The sequence below is a fragment of the Sceloporus undulatus genome, chromosome 5 (assembly GCF_019175285.1).
Source record: "Sceloporus undulatus isolate JIND9_A2432 ecotype Alabama chromosome 5, SceUnd_v1.1, whole genome shotgun sequence".
NCBI classification, from domain to species: domain Eukaryota; kingdom Metazoa; phylum Chordata; class Lepidosauria; order Squamata; family Phrynosomatidae; genus Sceloporus; species Sceloporus undulatus.
In genome coordinates, this window is record NC_056526.1 from 159,551,053 (window position 1) to 159,570,724 (window position 19,672).

General features: G+C 38.7%; 1 protein-coding gene across 1 annotated transcript in view; it reads left to right on the forward strand.

Annotated features, from left to right (window-relative positions):
• TRPC3 (transient receptor potential cation channel subfamily C member 3) overlaps positions 1-19,672 on the forward strand; it is a 63,697-nt gene that overhangs the window by 30,149 nt on the left and 13,876 nt on the right. Inside the window, exons 3-8 of the mRNA XM_042470919.1 lie at positions 191-376; positions 10,194-10,358; positions 11,774-11,990; positions 14,416-14,649; positions 15,059-15,323; positions 18,447-18,642. Coding sequence (XP_042326853.1) covers positions 191-376; positions 10,194-10,358; positions 11,774-11,990; positions 14,416-14,649; positions 15,059-15,323; positions 18,447-18,642 — 1,263 coding nt within the window. The remainder of the gene's footprint in view (positions 1-190; positions 377-10,193; positions 10,359-11,773; positions 11,991-14,415; positions 14,650-15,058; positions 15,324-18,446; positions 18,643-19,672) is intronic.

Sequence of the window (19,672 nt, forward strand, 5' to 3'; positions counted from 1 at the left end):
TCATTGCCAGGCATTATCTGAATGCCATTAAAGTTGGAAAGTAAAGAGCTGCACAGTCTAAGCTCACTGAGGGAATGTACATGTGCTAAATAAATGTGTATAATCCTAATACTAAATTGCTACAGTTATGCCTTTGAACTGTACTTTGATGTGAACAAAGGGCCATGCTCTTTACGTTTTCACTTTTTAGAATGACTACCGCAAGCTGTCTATGCAATGCAAGGATTTTGTGGTTGGCGTCCTTGATCTGTGCCGAGACTCTGAAGAGGTAGAAGCCATTCTAAATGGAGATTTGGAAGCGGAACCAGTAGAAACTCAGAGACACAGAGCTTCACTGAGTCGTGTCAAACTAGCAATTAAGTATGAAGTCAAAAAGGCAAGTATCTGACTCTTTCAAAAGTATGATATTTGATGCATTGTGTCATAAACTGCCTGTGTTAATAACCTCAACTGCTACAGCAGGACTGTAGTGGAAGTACTTTATGGGGTTTATCTTCTCCAGGAATAATTCATTGTTGTCAAACGGATGTCAAAGTCTGACAACTGAGAAACTGGTCTTTTTAAATGAAAAGATAATAGGGGCCATGCTACATCATCAGTTAATACAACTGTGAAGGGAAGTGGCAGAACTCACATGCTGTGCATACAGAAGGACCCAGTTTCAATCCATGGTGTCTCCAGGTAGGACTGGAACAATTCCTACCTGAAACCCTGGAGAACTAGTACCAATCAGTTATTCCACTGAGCTAGATGGACCAGTGGCTACAGATGCTCTAAGGCAACTTCAGATGGTGTGGGTTTCTTTCTCAGTTAATCACTTTCTGAGGCTTCTATAGACAATTGCCCCACCATGCCCCTCGCGCGAGACGCCAAAGGCCCCGGCGGCAGGACCGGGATGGGGCCGGTCCCAAGGCCTCGCCGGGCCGCAGGTTGCCTACACCTGGTTTATAACGTGTTCTGCTACTGCTGATTTTTCTTGCTGACTCAGTCTGCAGTGTCTCTAGTGTTCCTTGATTCATGTCTTTACACTGCGTTTGGTGGTCCCTATGTAAGCTTGTCCACAGCTACATGGTATGCAATCAACTCCTACAGCCGTGAGAGGGTCCCTCTTGTCCTTAACACAGCACAGCATTTGCTGAATTTTCTAGGTCGGTTTGTAAAATATTTGGAAGTTGTGCTTCCTCACTAGTTTCCCTATTCTGTCCTTGACTCCTTTGATATATGGTGGCTCCACCACACTCTGACACACAGTATTCCACTGTTGAACAGCTCTTACTGTCAGAAATTTCTTCCTAATGATTAGATGGAATCTCTTTGCCTCTAGTTTAAATCCATTGCTCCATGTACAGTGCATCGGTGTGCTCAGTGACATGTTGGCAAAGTGCTGTTTCACTCAGTCCTCTTGAGTGGATCATGGATGCCCCCCATACATGCCCCTTTCCCTCCCTTCTCCCCATGCCCCCTGTTGGACTGTCTGGTTTGTGGATGTTGTAATTACATTCACTCATGCCATGCTGTTTTTGTATGCCAATGCGATGGTGCATATTTTTTGTGTTAAATCAGAGTGTCTTATATTCTTTTTGCTCCGGTTTTTAGCCCCAGATGTTGCTTCATGGTGATTTCATCCCACTTTTGCCTTGTACATCATCTAAACTGTCTGGCTTCAAAGCGGTTTGAAGCCACTTTATTAGGCCAGTGCAGACAACTCCTGTGTCTACTCCAGACACATCCATACATCTGTTGAAGTAAATTCAGTCTACAAAAGTTTATGTTACGGCCTTATTTTTCTCAGTTAGTCTCAAAGGTGCTACAATATCTTTTTGCATATTGATTCAGGCTAACACAGCTATATCTTTGAATTAATTTTTCCTTCTTTGTGTATTGTCAGTGAGGTTTAGAATAAACAGATGAGCATTTATGTTGGTAACAGCTATGTGCTATTACAGGGAGTCTGCTAGTTGTAGCCCTGTGACATCTGGGAACTCACAGATTAAGAACTATTTTACTACTAGCTTGGAAAAATTACTTTTCAGAATTGCCTTCTCAGCATGGCAATTCTGGCTAGAAATTAGGGAATTCTCTGGCTATGATGTATTAAGATGCACTGAATACTTCTGGAGGGTTCTGTTGACAAAATTCTTTAACAGAAGCCAATAACTAAAATTGAAGCAGCAGTCCAACAACAACAGTGCTCATGCTAGTATTTTCTGAATGTTATTGTTATGGAAGATCATTTTGGATCAGCATTTTTGATAAAACACTTCAGTGGTTTATGACTACAGAAGGACAAACAGTGGCATTTTCATTTATTTACATATGAATGGATCTAGATTCATGGTCATGTCATCAGACAGCAAGCTTTTTCACAGCTTACTTTGCAGATTACATTGTGTTATAGTCAGCTACCAGTTCAAGTGGACCTACTGAACTGCACTGCTGTGCCTTAATTAACAGTGTTCAGTATGGAGTCAGGTTGTTCATGCTCATCACTATTTAACACATACTCCATTCTGTTTAAAGTTTGTCAGTATATTTAAAATTAGAGTTTGAAAAAATGACCATTGTAGCTGAGGGACTCTGGCAATTTTAGTCCAAAATAACTTCTCCAAGCGCTTGTTTGTAAGCTTATATATGTATTTTATGACAATGTTGTGTTTTATATTAGGTGCCTTGATAGAATGTTTCTGATTCCTGCACTGCACATAATCTAGAACATCATCCCATGCTACTTCTATTCCAATCTATAACTTCAAGGGGTAAATTTAATTCATGGGATGAGGCATGCTCTATGTAGTGGGCATGCTTGACTTCCTAGTAGTGTTGTGGCATTTCCCAGGGACATGCCTTTGTGACCCTAATTGTGCAGAAGGGGATCAAATGAGCAGTATAGGAGGCTGCTGTGCAGATGGCCCAACCATGGAATCAGTGTGAAGAACAGCCGTAGGTAATTTGGAAAGACAGAGATGCTTTTTCCCCCCTTCTGCAATACAAAAACAAAACCTGCTTCCCTAGCCATGTGAGCTTTTTGAACGCGACTCAACTAATTAGGTCCTGCTGGGTTTTTAAAACTGTTTTATCTTCAAGGGCCTGCTGTTTTTGTAACCTTTGGAATTTATTAGCACTGGGCACTACGTATTGTTATGCTGCAATAATGCATGCTAGAGTCTCTCTTAAAACACATTGTACGACAAATAAAGTGTTCCAGTGTTACTGTTAAGAATCAGCTGCCTCTATATCAGTGGGTTCTGTGAAAGTGTAGGTATCTTAAGTCTGGAAAGCTTTTAGCACTAACACTTTGCTTTAGGGCTGGGGAGCCTGTGACCTTGGAGATGTTGATGAATTCCTACTCCTTTCATCCTTTACCATTGTTCAGGCTGCTCAAGACTGATAGGAATTGGAATCCAGCAAGGCAGCAACATTGGAGGCCACTGGTTCTCCATCTTTGCATAGCTTCATCATTTCAAAACACTATTGCTTGCAATACCAAATTTTAGTGTTTCATTGCTTCTGGCCCAGAGTTGTCAACAGAACTACAGAAACTCGCTCAATGAAATGTTTTCTCCTGTCTTTCTTTTCCAAGCAGATAACCCAGCCAGAAATTAGGTTTTCAGTTGTAAGTACTTGAGGATTTGATTTCTTTGTATGTGTCAGAAAGAAAATACAGATAATAGTCAAGTAATATGCTAATATCCTTCTTACAGTATTTATAGCATGCCAGGATCTTTCATGTTTAGGATTTAAATAACTTAAAATTATGTCATTTATTTCCCTTTGGCCATAAAAATAAATAAAATGAAATTACTTTATTGCCTGAGTTTTAAGATTGTGAGACTGAAGGAAAGAGGAATACTTTGGACAGGAAATGTGGTTGTTTATTATTAATCTATATAATGTTGAGGTCTGCTATACTTTGAAAGAGTCTATAGAAAACCCAATTTCATCACTGAATGGATCTTCTTCCTGTTCACATGCTGAATTAAATGCAAGTTGGTTTAAGCCTCAGGGCAGATGTGACTAGCATACTGAATGATAAGAAACAGTAGTTAAAGCCATCTTTTGTGAGAGGTTGTTCAACAGATTTTCTGAAGGTGAGACTGAGAATAGATGGTGGGTATGGGAGATACTGGGCTTGTCAGTACTGGTGAAAACTGACATACTCACCTCTGAATTCTGGTGCTTCCTGGAAATCCTGGAGTGTTCTGAGGGTCTTCTGGCATGTAGACAACTGGATTGGGTTGGATTTCACCTACTCCATCCCCCTACTCTGGGCTAAGCAAGGCAGTGAAAGGGGATGGCCTGTTGAAGTTGCTGCCATCTCCTTGCAGGCAGGAGCTTTGTGTAAAGGCTGCCCAGCACGGCACCAGTGGTGTCACTAAGGTTGGTGTCACCTGGTGCAGTAACTCATGGTGTCACCCTCGATTGACCTCCTTCTATACCACGTCATGCAAAAGCCTTGATAAAAATTTTTGTACTAGTGTTACTCATAAATCGTAATTCCCATATATCCCTGAATGTACAGTAATGATAATAGCTGTGTCAAAAAGAACTAGCAAAATTAAATTTATACTTTTAAATTACAATATCATATGCACAGCCTAAATTATTTAAATATGCATAGTTTCATGTAGCTAAGGTGAACATTGGTAAAATGTGATGTTTTTAAAGAAAATTTTAAAAGAATAAAAACTTTTGAAAAATTTGAAATTTTAATTTTAAAAAACCTGGAGCCTCTCCTTTTTCCTTTCACTGAGTCTCACCCCACTTACGCCATCTCTTACAGCATTTTAGACAGAAACAGGTGAATGCCACAGCCTGCTCCTGCCAAAATGCAGATATTTGAGAAGCAGTGGTGTCACACACCCCTTTAGGGTGTCACCTGGTACAGTCTGCACCCCTCGAGTGATGCCACTGCATGGAGCTGATTTTTCTCAGAACAGAAACAGGCACCTGGACTCCTTGTTGATCACATTCTTGGGCAGCTGTTTCTGTCCTCAATAGAAGCAGTGGTATGCCAAGCAGGCTTTACAAGGAGCTCCTGCTCATGGAGAAGTAGTGGCACCAGCTCTGAAAACAGGGGACAGGACAGCAGAGCTGATGCTGTGCCAACATGGCTTGCTCATATGCACAACAAGGTGCCATACTGGTTTCAGCTTGGTATGTGTGGTCACCATTGTGGTTGGTCCACAGCCAGTTTGGGGCATAATGGTCTAGACTGGTCTCGGATTAAGCTATCAATGTAGAAGCACCCATTGAGGATAAAAAAGGCCCAGCCCACAGTAACTGAAGCTGGTGGTGCTACTTAGAGATACTATAATGTTTTTAAAAGTACTGATTTGGTGCATCAGTGAGATGAAAGAAAATACAGCTACAATTATTAGTAGCAGCTCTAACATGTTTCAGATGTTCATTTAATTGATCTTGAAAGATAGCTTGAATATTCATTCATTGGCTGATCACCCTTGTCTTTTTTATAATCTCTCACACCAATTTGGCTGTGTTTCACAGCTATTGAAATTATTTTGAGGGTACAGTTAGTCCCATCTAGAGAAGACTCATTGAGTCAATGGAACTTAACAAATGTATTGATTTATTATGTCTCCATTAGTTTAGTGGTCTGAACGATCCCTTTCACACTATACAATTACAGCTGCGTGACTGATGTTTACTCGCATTAATAGCAGATTCAGCAGGACATAGATTTATCTTGGGCCCTTTCACATTACACAGTTGTAGTGCAATCATTCCACTTTAACTGTCATAGTTGCACCCTATGGAATCCTGGAATTTGCAGTTTAGGAAAAAATGTTTAGAATTCTATACCAAACAGCTCCAGTGCCTCACCAAACTACTAATCCCAGAATTCCATAGGATGTAGCCATGGCAGTTAAAGAGCCTTGTTGCATGAAAAAAGAAAGCCAAAACAGAACCAGAGAGAAACAGCTTTCTCCTTGCCTCTCCAAATGCTGTCGTTGCACTTCCACTCTCCTTCCCAAGGTTGTAAAAGTGTGCCTTTTGGCAAACGAATATTTCCAACATGACAAAAGATATGCTTTTATGATTTTCTCCACTGGGAAGAGAATGGAAGTCCTTCAGTGGCATGCAGAGAGGCACTGAGAAAGCTGCTTCTCTTTGGTTCCATTTAGGCTTTCTTTTCTCATGTGATAAGGCCCAAAATGGAATTATAGTGCTATAATTGTGTAGTGTGAAAGGGTCCTGAATCTAGGCTCTTGAAGAAAACTGAAAACACCAACTCCTAGTCTCTCTCACAGTGTCTTTTAAACCTTTATTCTCCCCCCCCCCCCTTGCCATTTTAAGTTTATCTATTTCTTATTGCATAGCAGTTAAGTGTGGTGGAATGTTGTGCATTCTGTTGCATTTTGTTCTTGATAGGTTTTCAGGTTTTCCCTATTCACCCTTCCCCATGCAACTTTATTACATTCTCTAACAAATTTTCCTTCAAGATATGAAAAGTGCTAAATAGGCAATAGAGCATCATACTCAAAATGAACAAAAAAGAGGGCCATGAATCGGAGGTGATTAGCCTTTACAGTGAGCTATGATTTGTGTTTTAAGAGCCTGTAAATGGAAATCAGCCTATACTGATCCTCAATCTTAAATGCACATTTAGCTGACAAGTAATTATTATGACTTTTTAATATTATCTTCTAGATTTTTTCAAGCCTAAAGTGAATTAATAAGTGATTTGGTAAAGTAACACACACACTAGCTTATTTAGATAAATTATTTTAGCATGGAATAATTAAAAGGTGAAGAACACATTCTTTTTTTAAAAAAATCAGAATAACAGATTAAAACCTTTCTGGCTGAACACTGAAAATTTCCTATCTCTGTTGTCTACTGCAGGATGTATTCTTTTTTTTTCCAAGGTGGTTTAACAAATGTCTGCAAAATTACATTTTAGTTAGTGACAATAGAAAGTACATTATTCTACATGGATTTAAATACATGATGATGAGTCTAAGCTTAAATGAGTATTTATGTTTGTACTGGAATAATACTTTGAATAAGTAGCTTCAAATGGATAAGTCACTGTAAGACTTCCTTTTGTGTTGAAGGGTCATTCTTCTGTTGAATTTTCTAATAATAGTCTCACATGCCCTCTGTGTACATGAAAAAAATGGAATTCTTACTAAAATAAATTTACTTTCACACCTAGTATTTATTACATTTATTGTTTTCTTACATGTAAGTATAGTGTTTCCTTAGGACTTGTCTGCAATGGTGAAAACAAACACAAAGCAGTATGATTCAGAGATCAAAAAAGCCAATTAAATTCTAGGCTCTATCACTGCACCATACCATTTTTATTTTCATGTTTAGCTTGTGATCTGCTAAGACCCCAGACCCTTTTTACATGTTGTGTTTTCAGGTAAGTGTTAACCATCCAGTATTTGGGCATTTCATTTTTACTATCTAGGTGTGGTACCTTACCTTTATCTCTATTGAAATTCATTGTGCTAGTTTTGGTCCAGGTCCCTAGCCTGTCAAGGTTATTTTAAATTCTAATCCTGTCCTCTGGATCCCTGTTTGGTATTATCAGAAAATTTGATATTCATGCCTTCTATTCCATCATCTAAATAATTTATAAAGATGTTGAACAACACCAGGACAGAACCCTGAGGCACCTCCCAAACACCAGACCTTTCTGCAGGAGCAGTTTTCTCCAGGTCTCCAGGAGACCTCTGTGTGTATGGCAAAAAGTAGGCGATGGAGTATCTTGGAAGGGGGATTCATTAGCCTGTTGGCAAGATTTTGTTGCAGGTGAGGAAACCATTTGCTTCAGTTCTTTATTGTACACTCCAACCTTGGAGTTTGGTGCCTTTATGTACAGTACTGGAGTTTAAATATAAAAGCAGAAATTGCATTTCTGAAAGATGTTTAAAATAAAATCCTCATTTGCACAAAAAAGAGCAACTGTTAATATTTTTAGTTTCTGAAGTTTCATATCTCCAATTTCCTTTGAGCCTGTGGAGGTGTTACTGTGATGTTAGCAACTCTGTAACATGTCAAATAAACAAACCTAATAATAGCATAACATTGTATGGTGGTAACAATCAGTACATTCAGAAGCTTAAAATAGCCCATTTCTGGAAACGTGTAATTTAATATTAGTTTTGAGAGAAATTCATTAGTTTTGAGAACAGTGGCAACATGGAAATAGATTGCTACAATATAATTGTAGAAGCTGATCATGAAGTTATAAAACATTTAGTGGAGGTATATTGGCAATTTTGAAATCAAATGGAATATTTTTGATATGAAGCCCAGCGAGACGTCCAATGTGATTTAATATGTATCAAGTCTATAAATATATATATATATATATTGCTATTCACAAGTCTAATTTATGTAATTTACCAGTTGACGTGTACCCAGTGCTGCGCAAATGTGTACTTAATATCCTTAAAGAGACCCATGGAGTTTGCTGTTTCTCTACTCTCCACCTCCCCACTATTCCAACTTAAAAAAAAAAATCCCAGACCTCTTAGCAGCAGAAAATCATCTCCTGTTTCCAGTCCCCTGTCTTTTTGAATCAACTCTGTATCACTTCCTAGGCCTGAAACAACTGAGACAAGGCCCAAACATGAAAAGAAAATTCCCTTCTACTTCTTCCAAGGGCGTTGGGAGGCATTTGGCACAAAAAACCGCAGCAATTTTCGGCAAGGATGCAACTCTTTAAGCTCCCCTAGAAGGGCAGTGAGACCCCCAACAGTTACCCTCCCTTGATCTACACAGTCTGTCAGTGATGCTCCAGGATCATTCTCAGCACTATCTGGCGATATGACAGATTGAATCTGGGATCCTACACATAGGCAACTCTTGTACCAAACCTGGAAGCTACAGTTAGTGCAAAATATGGCAGCGAGACTGGTCGCTGGGTGTTCCAGGTCAGATCATATAACACCAATCCTGAAAGATCTTCATTGGCTGCCTATGCGCTTCCGGGCTCAATACAAGGTGTTGGTTATGACCTATAAAGCCCTAAATGGCTTGGGCCCAGGGTACTTGGAGGACCACCTCTCCCCATATAATCCGCCCCGCACACTCAGGTCAGCAGGGAAGAATCTGCTAGAGGTCCCAACTGTACGTTATGCAAGGACGTCGCAACGGGCCTTTTCCATCTCGGCCCCAAGATTATGGAATAATCTTCCAGATGAGCTCCGATCCACCACATCTTTAGATACTTTTAAGAAGAACCTTAAGACCTTCTTCTTTTCTCAAGCCTTCTCTCCATGAGATGTTACTTCATGTTTCACCCCCTCGGTTTGATGACCTTGTGATGTTTATGCATTTCCCTACTCAGCTGAACTTGTTGCTTTTATTGTTATTGTGACTGTTTTTAGATACTGTTTTAATTGTTTTTATCTTGATGTATTTTTTACTTAAACTTGTATGCCGCTTTGATCAAAAATTGGAAAAGCGGGATATAAATAAACTATTTATTATTATTATTATTATTAGGCATGATTTTTTCCACTGAACTGTGGCCCTTTGAAGGTATTCTGCAGCAGACAGAAGGGTTATTCTACACATAGAGAAAGGCTGGGCAACCTTTGGTCTTCCAAATGTTTTAGATTGCAGCTTCCTCAGTCTCTTAACATTGGGCATGATAGGTAGAGTAGGTGGGAAATTGAAGGGCTAAATACTCCCATCCCTAAACTAGAGTTTTGTTCCAAAAAAGTAGAAATAAATCCAAAGATTTTATTATTTTTATTCAAGCCCCATGTAAACATTGCTACAAGAAGCTTGAGAATGGCTATTTAATCTGTTTTAGATCTGTGTGAACAAACTGTTAAACACCTTCCATCATCATTTTTGCATTGTAATGAATTCAATCAGTAGTGAATAAAGGGGTTTCCAAAGTAAAATCACTGGTGCCTGATGAATTTGCTACCTATGGAAAAACCTCTCCATTTAAATCCACTTGCTTCTTTCTCTGGTCTGTTTTGCAAGCCCTGGCTTCCTATCAAAAAAACCCTCTCCATTTAAAACCATCTCTCCAGTCCCTTTTGCAAGACCTTGCTTCCTATGGAAAAAACTCTCCATTTAAAACCACTTGCTTCTGTCTCCTGTCCATCATGCAGTACCTTGCTTCCTATGGAAGTAGATTAATTACATGTGTTGAGAGTGAGACATCAGTTTAACTTCATTTTCTTCTATTTTCCCCACAGTTTGTGGCCCATCCAAACTGTCAGCAACAGCTGTTGACTATCTGGTATGAAAATCTCTCAGGATTACGGGAACAGGCCATCGCAATCAAGTGTTTTGTTGTGCTGGTGGTTGCACTCGGCCTTCCATTTCTTGCCATTGGGTACTGGATTGCACCATGCAGCAGGGTACAATGTTTTTGAACTGTTCTCTTTGTGGTGGGGAGATATAAATAAATTACATTTGGAAAACCTTTTGTTAGTCTACATGCCTCTTTTTAGAGGAGAGACACAATAATGTTGATTCTTCGCTCAAAACAAATTACAGTTGCCCTTCTGTTTTCACGGATTGAAAACAGTGTCCCTCGCCTGTTTGTGGGTGGCAAACGGAGGGGGACAAAATGGGGCATGCATCTGCAGATATCTGCAGGCGGGTGCCGCCATTCAAGCCAATGGGGCTTGAATATAGGTGAATTTCTGTTTTCACCCGGGGGGGGGGGGCAGAATTGATCCCCCACAAAAACAGAGGGGCGACTGTATACTATTGCTGGTATAATTGTTATTGCTCTATTAATTCCATTTTGCATTTTGGTACACAAAATGCTTTATAGTCCTTATCTGGTAATTCTGCCCTATGAGTGAATTTGATTTATGTGTGGGTTTATCACTAGAAGGAGGTACGCTTCTATTTATTGCAAGTAAAATAATTAAAATAATTATAAAATAGGCTACCCAAGATAAAATATATTACAGCTATTTTCTTTGGATAATCTTTAGGGTATGTAGCTGCATTTGATTCCTTTCCTCTTATGATGGCTAATACATTGGACATTAAAAATGGCCCATTTTGTTAAGCTTGTTAGCAGTTGGGACAGTTTGTTGAGAGACAGAAAGAGAGACAAAAGCACCATACAGAAGCAGAATCAGGATTGTATCACACCACCTCTGTTCTCGCCACGGCTGTATTAATGAAGGCAAGTGTATACATACTGGTTTGGGAGCATTCCCCACTGCATGTCCTTTCATTAGCATGACTGGGCTGTTTCTGGGCCCTTGTGCTCTCTTCTGCTCTCAGACTTAAACCTGCCTCTATGCCCTATGCCCTACAGTGTGCCTTTCATTTTTGTGTGTCTGATGGATTTTAAATGCGGTTCTGGAGTTACATGAATGTGACCAAAAAAAAAAAGGAAAAAAAGAAAGAAAGAAAGAAAAGAAAAGAAAAGAAAAAAAGAGTAAAAACAAAACATGGCTGTTCTAGAATAGCGAAGGGAAGAGAGGAGGAGACACTGACTCCATGTGACCCCACAGTCCCCGAACTCCCATGGGATGACTTACGGCACCTGAGGATTAGCGCTGTTTGATTTATAGTATTTGCAATATTTTGATTCTACACTTTATCAGAACATTATTACAGTGTGATTTACAAAAGAACAAAGATATACAGCAGCCATGTTTAGGAGTGATCCTACTATATGGCTACTAGTACATAAGGTGGAGAAGTATTCTAATGTGGCATTAGTTGTATGTGTTTTTACCTTCTGGAATATTTCTTGACCATGGGAAGCTTTATTATAAACAAATAATGTTTTTCTTTGTTTTGTCAGCTTGGAAAAGTTCTCCGAAGCCCATTCATGAAGTTTGTAGCACATGCAGCATCTTTCATCATTTTCTTGGGGTTGCTGGTATTCAATGCCTCAGACAGATTTGAAGGCATCTCTGTATTACCAAATGAGACGGTTATTGATTACCCTAAACAGATCTTCAGGGTTAAGACTACACAGTTCACTTGGACGGAGATGCTGATAATGGTATGGGTGCTTGGTATGTATGTCACCTCACTTTGGCATTGTCTAATTTATTTTTACTTAACTTATAGATAGAACATGAGTTGTGGATAAAAACTGCTTTCCACCACAGCTGCTGCATATTTTTCTAGTTGTATCTCTAAGCAGAGATTGGACAGACATAACTAAAAATCAACAGCCTTATGGTTCAGAAAACAGACAGTAAAATATAAATTTTAGGAGAGGAAGGGTTCATGTATGCCTCGTGCGTTGAATATAAATTACTACATTGGCATTGAACACCCAGGGCATCTGGGAAGACACCTTCCTTAACCCCCACGTTCATCATAACTTAAAAAGAGGCAAAGGAAACATATAGGGAACAAGGTTGGCTAATTAAATGTTCCTTTGTTTATTTACTTAGGCTGGTTTATTTTCTAGCATTTACTTGAACAAGCTCTGGTGATCCCACAGCTTCTTTTCACCAAAACCTGGGAGTATCTTTAGCCCTTTAAAATCCCTTTGTTTTTTCTTCTTCTCTGGCTGTATCTGCATTGCAGAAATAATCCAGTTTGACATCACTTTTATCTCCAATGGCTCAATGCTGTGGAATTTTGGTAATTGTAGTTTTGTGAGACATTTAGCCTTCTTTGTCAGAGAGCTCTGGTGCCACAACAAACTACAATTCCCAGAATCCCATAGCTTTGAGACATGGCAATTAAAGTGGAGCCAAAGTGGATTATTTCTGCATTGTCGATGCAGCCTCTTATGATCATAGTGTTTTATGCTTTCTGCCTCACTTTCCTGTAAGAAAGAGAGGAGGTGTGTATGTTCATCAGCTACTATTTCGTGGTGGTGAGATCAGTCTGTGTTTGCTGTCCACATGTTTAATGTGGAGTAAGGCAGAGCCCAGAAAAGTTCCTTTTTTAAACTACAGGTTCAATAACTCCCAGCCAATATGGCCACAGGCTGTCCTGTTCTCCTGGAATCTTTTTCTGTTGAAAAACGTCCTAGCTTCATGAATATATCTGAGACTGAATACATAGTGGAGCATAAATGGTGGCCCACTGCAGCATTCTCTGTGAGTATTGGCAGCTATTCAACTTTGCCAGCATGCCTGAGCCTAATTTTTTCTGTGATTTATGGTTTCTGCTGGCACGCATACGCACACATGCATGCATGTCACTGTGCTGCTGCAGTCTTAGTATTTTGTTTTGATTCACATTGTAAGCCACCTTGTTTTTCATACTGGGAGAAAGACATGATATTAAATAAATACATAAACCAATTCTGCACATGTATGTGCAAATTATCGTTAAGAATCAGATTCTGATTCAGTCAGTTATTTTTCAGAGGATCTTTTACAAATCATAAGGCACTCCTTTCATTTTCTTTGTGTGAAATATGGAAAGGCTCTTAGGATTGTGTACTCACTCTTCTGGCCAGTTCTCACTGTATGTAGAAAATAATATTGCCATCAAGCAATCCTATGTTTATCGAAAGGTTACATCCTCCTTGCTTTGTGATTTAGTGTTTGCTTTATAATCCCTCTCTGTATATTTGGCTCTGAACTTTTAGCAGAGTGATTCCAAGGAGATTTCAGTCCAGCACCTCATTTTTCCAGGGTAGAATGGTATGGTTGGAACCTCCCTATTTTGAGTAGTTATAATAGCAGAGTATAATGGTTGTGCTAAGCTTTTCTGTTTTTTTTAATCCTAATTGTTAGCAGCTATTTGCAAGGTAACCTAAAATATGCATGTCCTTCATATGTGGTAACTTCCTGGTTGGACTATTGTGAGGTCCATAAAATTTTCCTCACAAAATTTGCTTTCATGCATACAGTATTTTGTATTATGTGACATACTGCAGTCTGACAGAGATCTCAGTTATTCTTGCTTATACAGTACTTTAGTTACCTGTCTGACAATTGGGCCCATACAGACAGGCCAAAATAAAGCTGCTTCAGGTCACTTTTTGAGGTATGCTGTATAAAAACGACACACACATCTTAAGAGGTTAGAAGCTGCACCAAAGCTGTGGCTTCTGACCTCTTAGGATGCATGCATCATTTAAACAGCATACCTCCAAAGTGACCCGAAGCAGTTTTATTTTGGTCTGTCTGTACGGGCTCTTACTCCTGTGTAAATGCTTATTATACTGTATTCCCAACAGTAGTGTTGTGGTATCTTAAAGACTAACCAGTTTTATTTGGCATAAGGTATTGTGGACTGTTACCTGCTTCATCAGATGCTCAGTCGATATTCCCACTCCATTCATATGAAGAAGGGGGCTGTAGATGATAAAAGTTTACACCTAGTAAAACCTGTTAGTTTTCAAGGTGTCACAAGAGTCTTTCTTGTGACATCTTTTTGCTGCAACAGTCTAACATGGCTACCACCTTGGAAATTACTTCTGTCTTAATAACATTTTTACTTTGTTTTTATTGTACTTCTTTTTTCCAGGTATGATGTGGTCTGAGTGCAAGGAGCTCTGGCTAGAAGGACCTCGGGAATATATTTTGCAGCTGTGGAATGTTCTCGATTTTGGGATGTTATCTATTTTCATTGCAGCTTTCACAGCCAGGCTATTAGCATTCCTGCAGGCTACAAAAGCACAGCAGTATGTGGACAACAACATTCAAGAATCAAGCCTCTCTGTAGTCACACTTCCACCAGACATAGAATATTTTACTTACGGTAAGTTCAAAGAAGCTGCATTGTTTCTTTTTTTATTGTTTACTCTTCTTGTGCCTGAAGTTTTGGCACAGTGTTGTTTTTCATTACACCATTGTAATGTACAGAAGGCAGTGTGATCTTTAAATATGTGAAAAAATACTGAAAGCAATGCATTTTTATAACAAGTATTAATTGGTGTAACTGGAGTCTGCAAAGGAGACAACTAACAGTTCAGTGGTGTGTAGAAAACATTGCTCAGAATATAGGTGAAGATGAGTTACTAAAAAAAAAGCCTATTTAGTTACCTAATTATTTGTCTTCATAAAGATATATACACATCTAACTGCCAGATAAATATTTTGTTTTTTGAAAGCACGGTGAAAAATGGGTTTTTAAAAAAGGAGTTTCTCATTAATGTCATTTCTTCCAGCTCGAGATAAATGGCTTCCATCTGATCCACAGATCATATCAGAAGGCCTTTATGCAATAGCTGTTGTGCTTAGCTTCTCTCGAATTGCTTATATCCTGCCTGCAAATGAGAGTTTTGGTCCACTGCAGATTTCACTTGGAAGGACTGTGAAAGACATTTTCAAGTTTATGGTCCTTTTTATTATGGTGTTTCTTGCATTTATGATTGGGATGTTCATACTGTACTCCTACTATCTTGGAGCCAAAGTAAATGCTGCTTTTACTACGTAAGTAACAAGTTATATTTATGCAATAAGAAGAGCATAACCCTGAACTCCATTATTTGATGCAGTCAGCTGGAGGTTTGCAGCAAACATTGGTTTACACCTGCTTGTACATCTTGGTGAGAGATCACTTAGTTCTTTGGGACTGATTTAGACCATAGTGCATTACACATTTACATTAGGAAAAAAACAAAACAAAAATGGGCTGGTGCCCAAGGAGATTACAGTTCACCTGTTGTCTCTTGCAGTGGAAACTATCAACTAACTCCATTGTAAAGGTAGTTGTATCAGATCAGCCTTCTCTAAACTTTTGTTCTCCACATTTTGAACATGTAAGAACTAAGTTGGACAGTAGCCATGCTGGCTAGAGATGGTGAGAATTGAGGTGCCAGTACTTCTGGAGAGCACCAGGTTGGGGAAGGCTTCTTAAATGAGATGTGAGTACATAAAACTTTAGGCATCAGTTTTGCTTTGTAATGGCTGCTTCACACACACAGCATATCATTAGCTGATATGGTATGTATTGAGTGATGAACGTTATCATTTGATAACACATTTGTTCACAGTACAGGGATCTTTTCTTGGGTCCAGAAAGTTTGCACACTCTTAGGAGATTATTGCTAACTGTATTAGCTGCGCTGCCGGGATAGACCTGGGATGTAACTTTAAGGAGGATTATATCACATTCACCGGGCAGTTTGCATCCCGGGCTTCTCTTGCATATTTTCCCGTTCTTGAAATGATTCAGGACAAGTCTGGAGAAGCCCAGGTTACATACATCCCAGATCTATTCCGGCAGCGAAGCTAATGCAATAATCTCCTTAATGTCACTTCTGAATTACAGATTAGCTTGCTTTTATCTACTATTTAGCATTGCTTCAACATGTAAGGATACATGCTGTTTCCATACAATACTTGGATGATGTCCTTAGGATGATGTTCACATAATTTAGTCTTCATAGGTGATGCTACTTTCTATTCCTCCTTTTTAAAAGTTCTATGCTTCTATGGCAGCTTGTTAGTAAGCATCACATTTGTTTCCTGTTTTTATTATTATTTGTTTGGGGTTTTTATAAACTGTTTAGGACAGAAAATGACTCTTGTGAGAAATGTGATTCAGTATACAAAATTAGCAATGCAAACAACATAAATATATCGGCCCATCATTGTTTTTAATAACAGAGGCCAACAGGATTTATACTGTTCCACAGCTGTACAAAGAACAATAAAGTCAACCTTTTTTTTAAATGTATAGACCCATAGAAAAAACATCTATGTTAGGACTTTATGACAAGACCTCCATTCTCGCCATGACTGCATTAATGAAAGGAAGTGCATACATACCAGTTTGGGAGCACTCCCTATCACATCTCTGTTTGATAGTGTGACTGGGCCATTGCTAGCCCCTCATTCTTTCTTCCACCCTTGTCCTTAACACTGCCTTCCTATGTGCCTTTCATTTGTATGTGTATGTGAGGTTTTTTTAATGCAGTTTCAGAGTTATAGTGATGCAGTTTAACAAAGAGAAAAGCAAAAAAAGTAAACAACAACAACAACAACAACAACAGGCAGCTCTGGAATAGTAAAAGGGGAGGGCAGGGAAGGGAGGACACTGACTCACATGGCTGCCCAATCCTGGAGCTACCACAGGAGTAATCTGCCAAACTTGAGGAGTAGTGTTATACCAGTGTGACTGGGAATTTATTGATGGGTTTTCCCCATCAGTGGCAAGGTGCAAGCTAGTCACTCTGGGAGGACAGGGCAGTGATAAGAAGGAGACAGCGTTGTGTGATAGGTATCGCCAAAGGCACTATGCCTCAACTTTATGATGCTTTAAAAACGGGCTCCTCTTAGACTCCTCTTCCATCAAGTTAGCTGCAACAAAGCTAAATCTGCAAGGAAAGATTTTTATAAACAGTAAGCCAGTGTTACAACCTGGGATATAAACTGTGGAAGAGAGCAATACAAGGGTTTAGTATCCATAACTCCAAGAATGAAGAAGCAATCCAAAGTGCTTGTTGGTTGCATTCTCTTTTCGTTTAATCTGAGGAGGGTACATCTGCATTCTCTTTGTTCTTGTCTTCCTTCTTTCTCACTTTTCTCTTCTTTTCTTTGTGTTCTGATTTTATTTTAATTTCCAAGCCATTTTGGCTCCCATTTTGATTTCCATCTTCTTGAATCATCTCCATTTTGGCTTGATGAGTTGTATTCATAATGAAGAACTTACTCAAATATCAACAACAACAGCAATGACAATATTATGACTAGCTTCTCTTTGAGATGACAATGTCATCTAGTGTGTTCCAGTCCCTTACTATTTTTCAAGCACACTGGCAGAGTTATGCACAATTTAAGCCCATCAAAATTAATGGACTCTTGAGCCCTCGTCATTCTGAATTGGATCTAAGCTCTGCCTTTCATGGATTGAAGAGCTCTTCTCTTTGCAAGACTTCTAATCCAGCAAAACATTTTTGGTGGTGGAATATGGAAGAGGCACATCATTGTGGATTCACCCCTCCTCTTGCAGTTTTCTAATCTCCCTACCAAAGCTAGATCTTCTTCAGAGGATTGGAAGACTGTTTGAAACATCATAGGAGATCATTCTAGGAGGCCATAAAAGAAGATGGGAATCAGCAAAAAATCCTTCCCTCTGCTTTCCCTTGGCTGGAGCATTATAAATGGAAATTTGGTCAGAGTGTGAACCCTGTATGGCTTCTGTATGATCCCATAGCCATTCAATTGGGGCTGTACATGCTCATTTCTTGTAAAGTAATAGCTGAGTTTCTTATAAAGCAATAGCAGGAAAATTGCTAGAAGAAAGAAAACATCCATACATTCTAGTAAATAGCTCTTGAGATGTTGCCTTTTTTCTCAGTAAATTTAAGCTACAAGTGGCATATAAGGACACAAGAATGGCAATATATATATAACTTTCTCAAATGTAATTCTGTTAATGCAGTTTGCTATATACAAACATAATTGACAATATGCAAAAAGGCACAGGGGTATAAATCTCTCTGTGAAAACATTTTATGTCGTGCTCATCTTGTTTTGATTTTCAAATAATCTAATTACCATTGAAAACATTTGTATTTGAATTCATTAATGCTTTATTCTTCTATGCAGAGTTGAAGAAAGTTTTAAGACCTTATTTTGGTCAATATTTGGTTTATCGGAGGTCACATCAGTTGTCCTCAAATATGATCATAAATTCATCGAGAATATTGGCTATGTCTTGTATGGAATATACAATGTAACAATGGTTGTGGTTTTACTCAACATGTTGATTGCCATGATCAACAGTTCATACCAAGAAATTGAGGTAGGTCTCAATATGTTCAACATATCATAAAATAATAGGTTGGATCATTGAAGAAATTCAGGGACAAATTGGACAAACCTCTGTCTGATTTCATCTTCTGAACTGTGTTTGAACCTGAATATATATTATTTGCTGTGGTTGTGACAATCTATTTGTACAAACTATTGCAAAATTGTATAAATTAAATTTAAGACACCACAACTTGATTAATAATTATGGCTCTTTTCAGTCTTTGTAATTACTCTGTTAATCAAAATTGTCATAGCATATAGCACTTTATTATATAGTACTCATAAACTCAGCACAATAATTGTCACATTTAAAGTTTGAAAATATATTCTAATATTTGTTTTCCTTTCTTATTCTTGCTGTGTGAATTTTGTAGCTTTAAATATTTAATTCTTTTTATCAATTGCAGCTAGTGTGATATAAAATAAAAGTCCCATTAAAACCTTCATATCATAAAACTATAAGGCCAAAAAGATAATCATAAATAAAATCCAGGCGGTAGAGTTAAAATACAGTTAAAAGTAGTAACCAGTGAAGTTGATCCAGGATTGGAGTAATATGGTGTTCATATGTACTCCTGGCAAACACTGAATTACCACATTTTGCAGTAGCTGACATTTTGGAGTACTTTGATGGGATTATTAAACTATGTCTGTTCTGCAACCATTTAATATATGGCAATCTAATTCTTGCTGTTTTGTAGACATAGTTAAAAATGATTTATGGCTCAGACACTCTCTACGTGACCTAGCTGGAGAAAAGTGGAGTGCATAGGACAATGCAGGCAATCAATCTGGACAGATTATACATGCATGCTAATTGCTTTATAGATATTAAAGGAGTGTTCCATTAAGATGCTGCGGCAGAGCTGATGTGCTTTTTGCAGAAAGAACTAAATTTTGCTGTGTTGATCTAGACTGGAGTGGGCTGTTGAAGCTGTCCGGATGTTGGAAATGGAATGCAAGTCCGTTAGCCCTAGACAGTGTTGCTAATACTGAGGGATGCAGGGAGTTATAGCTGA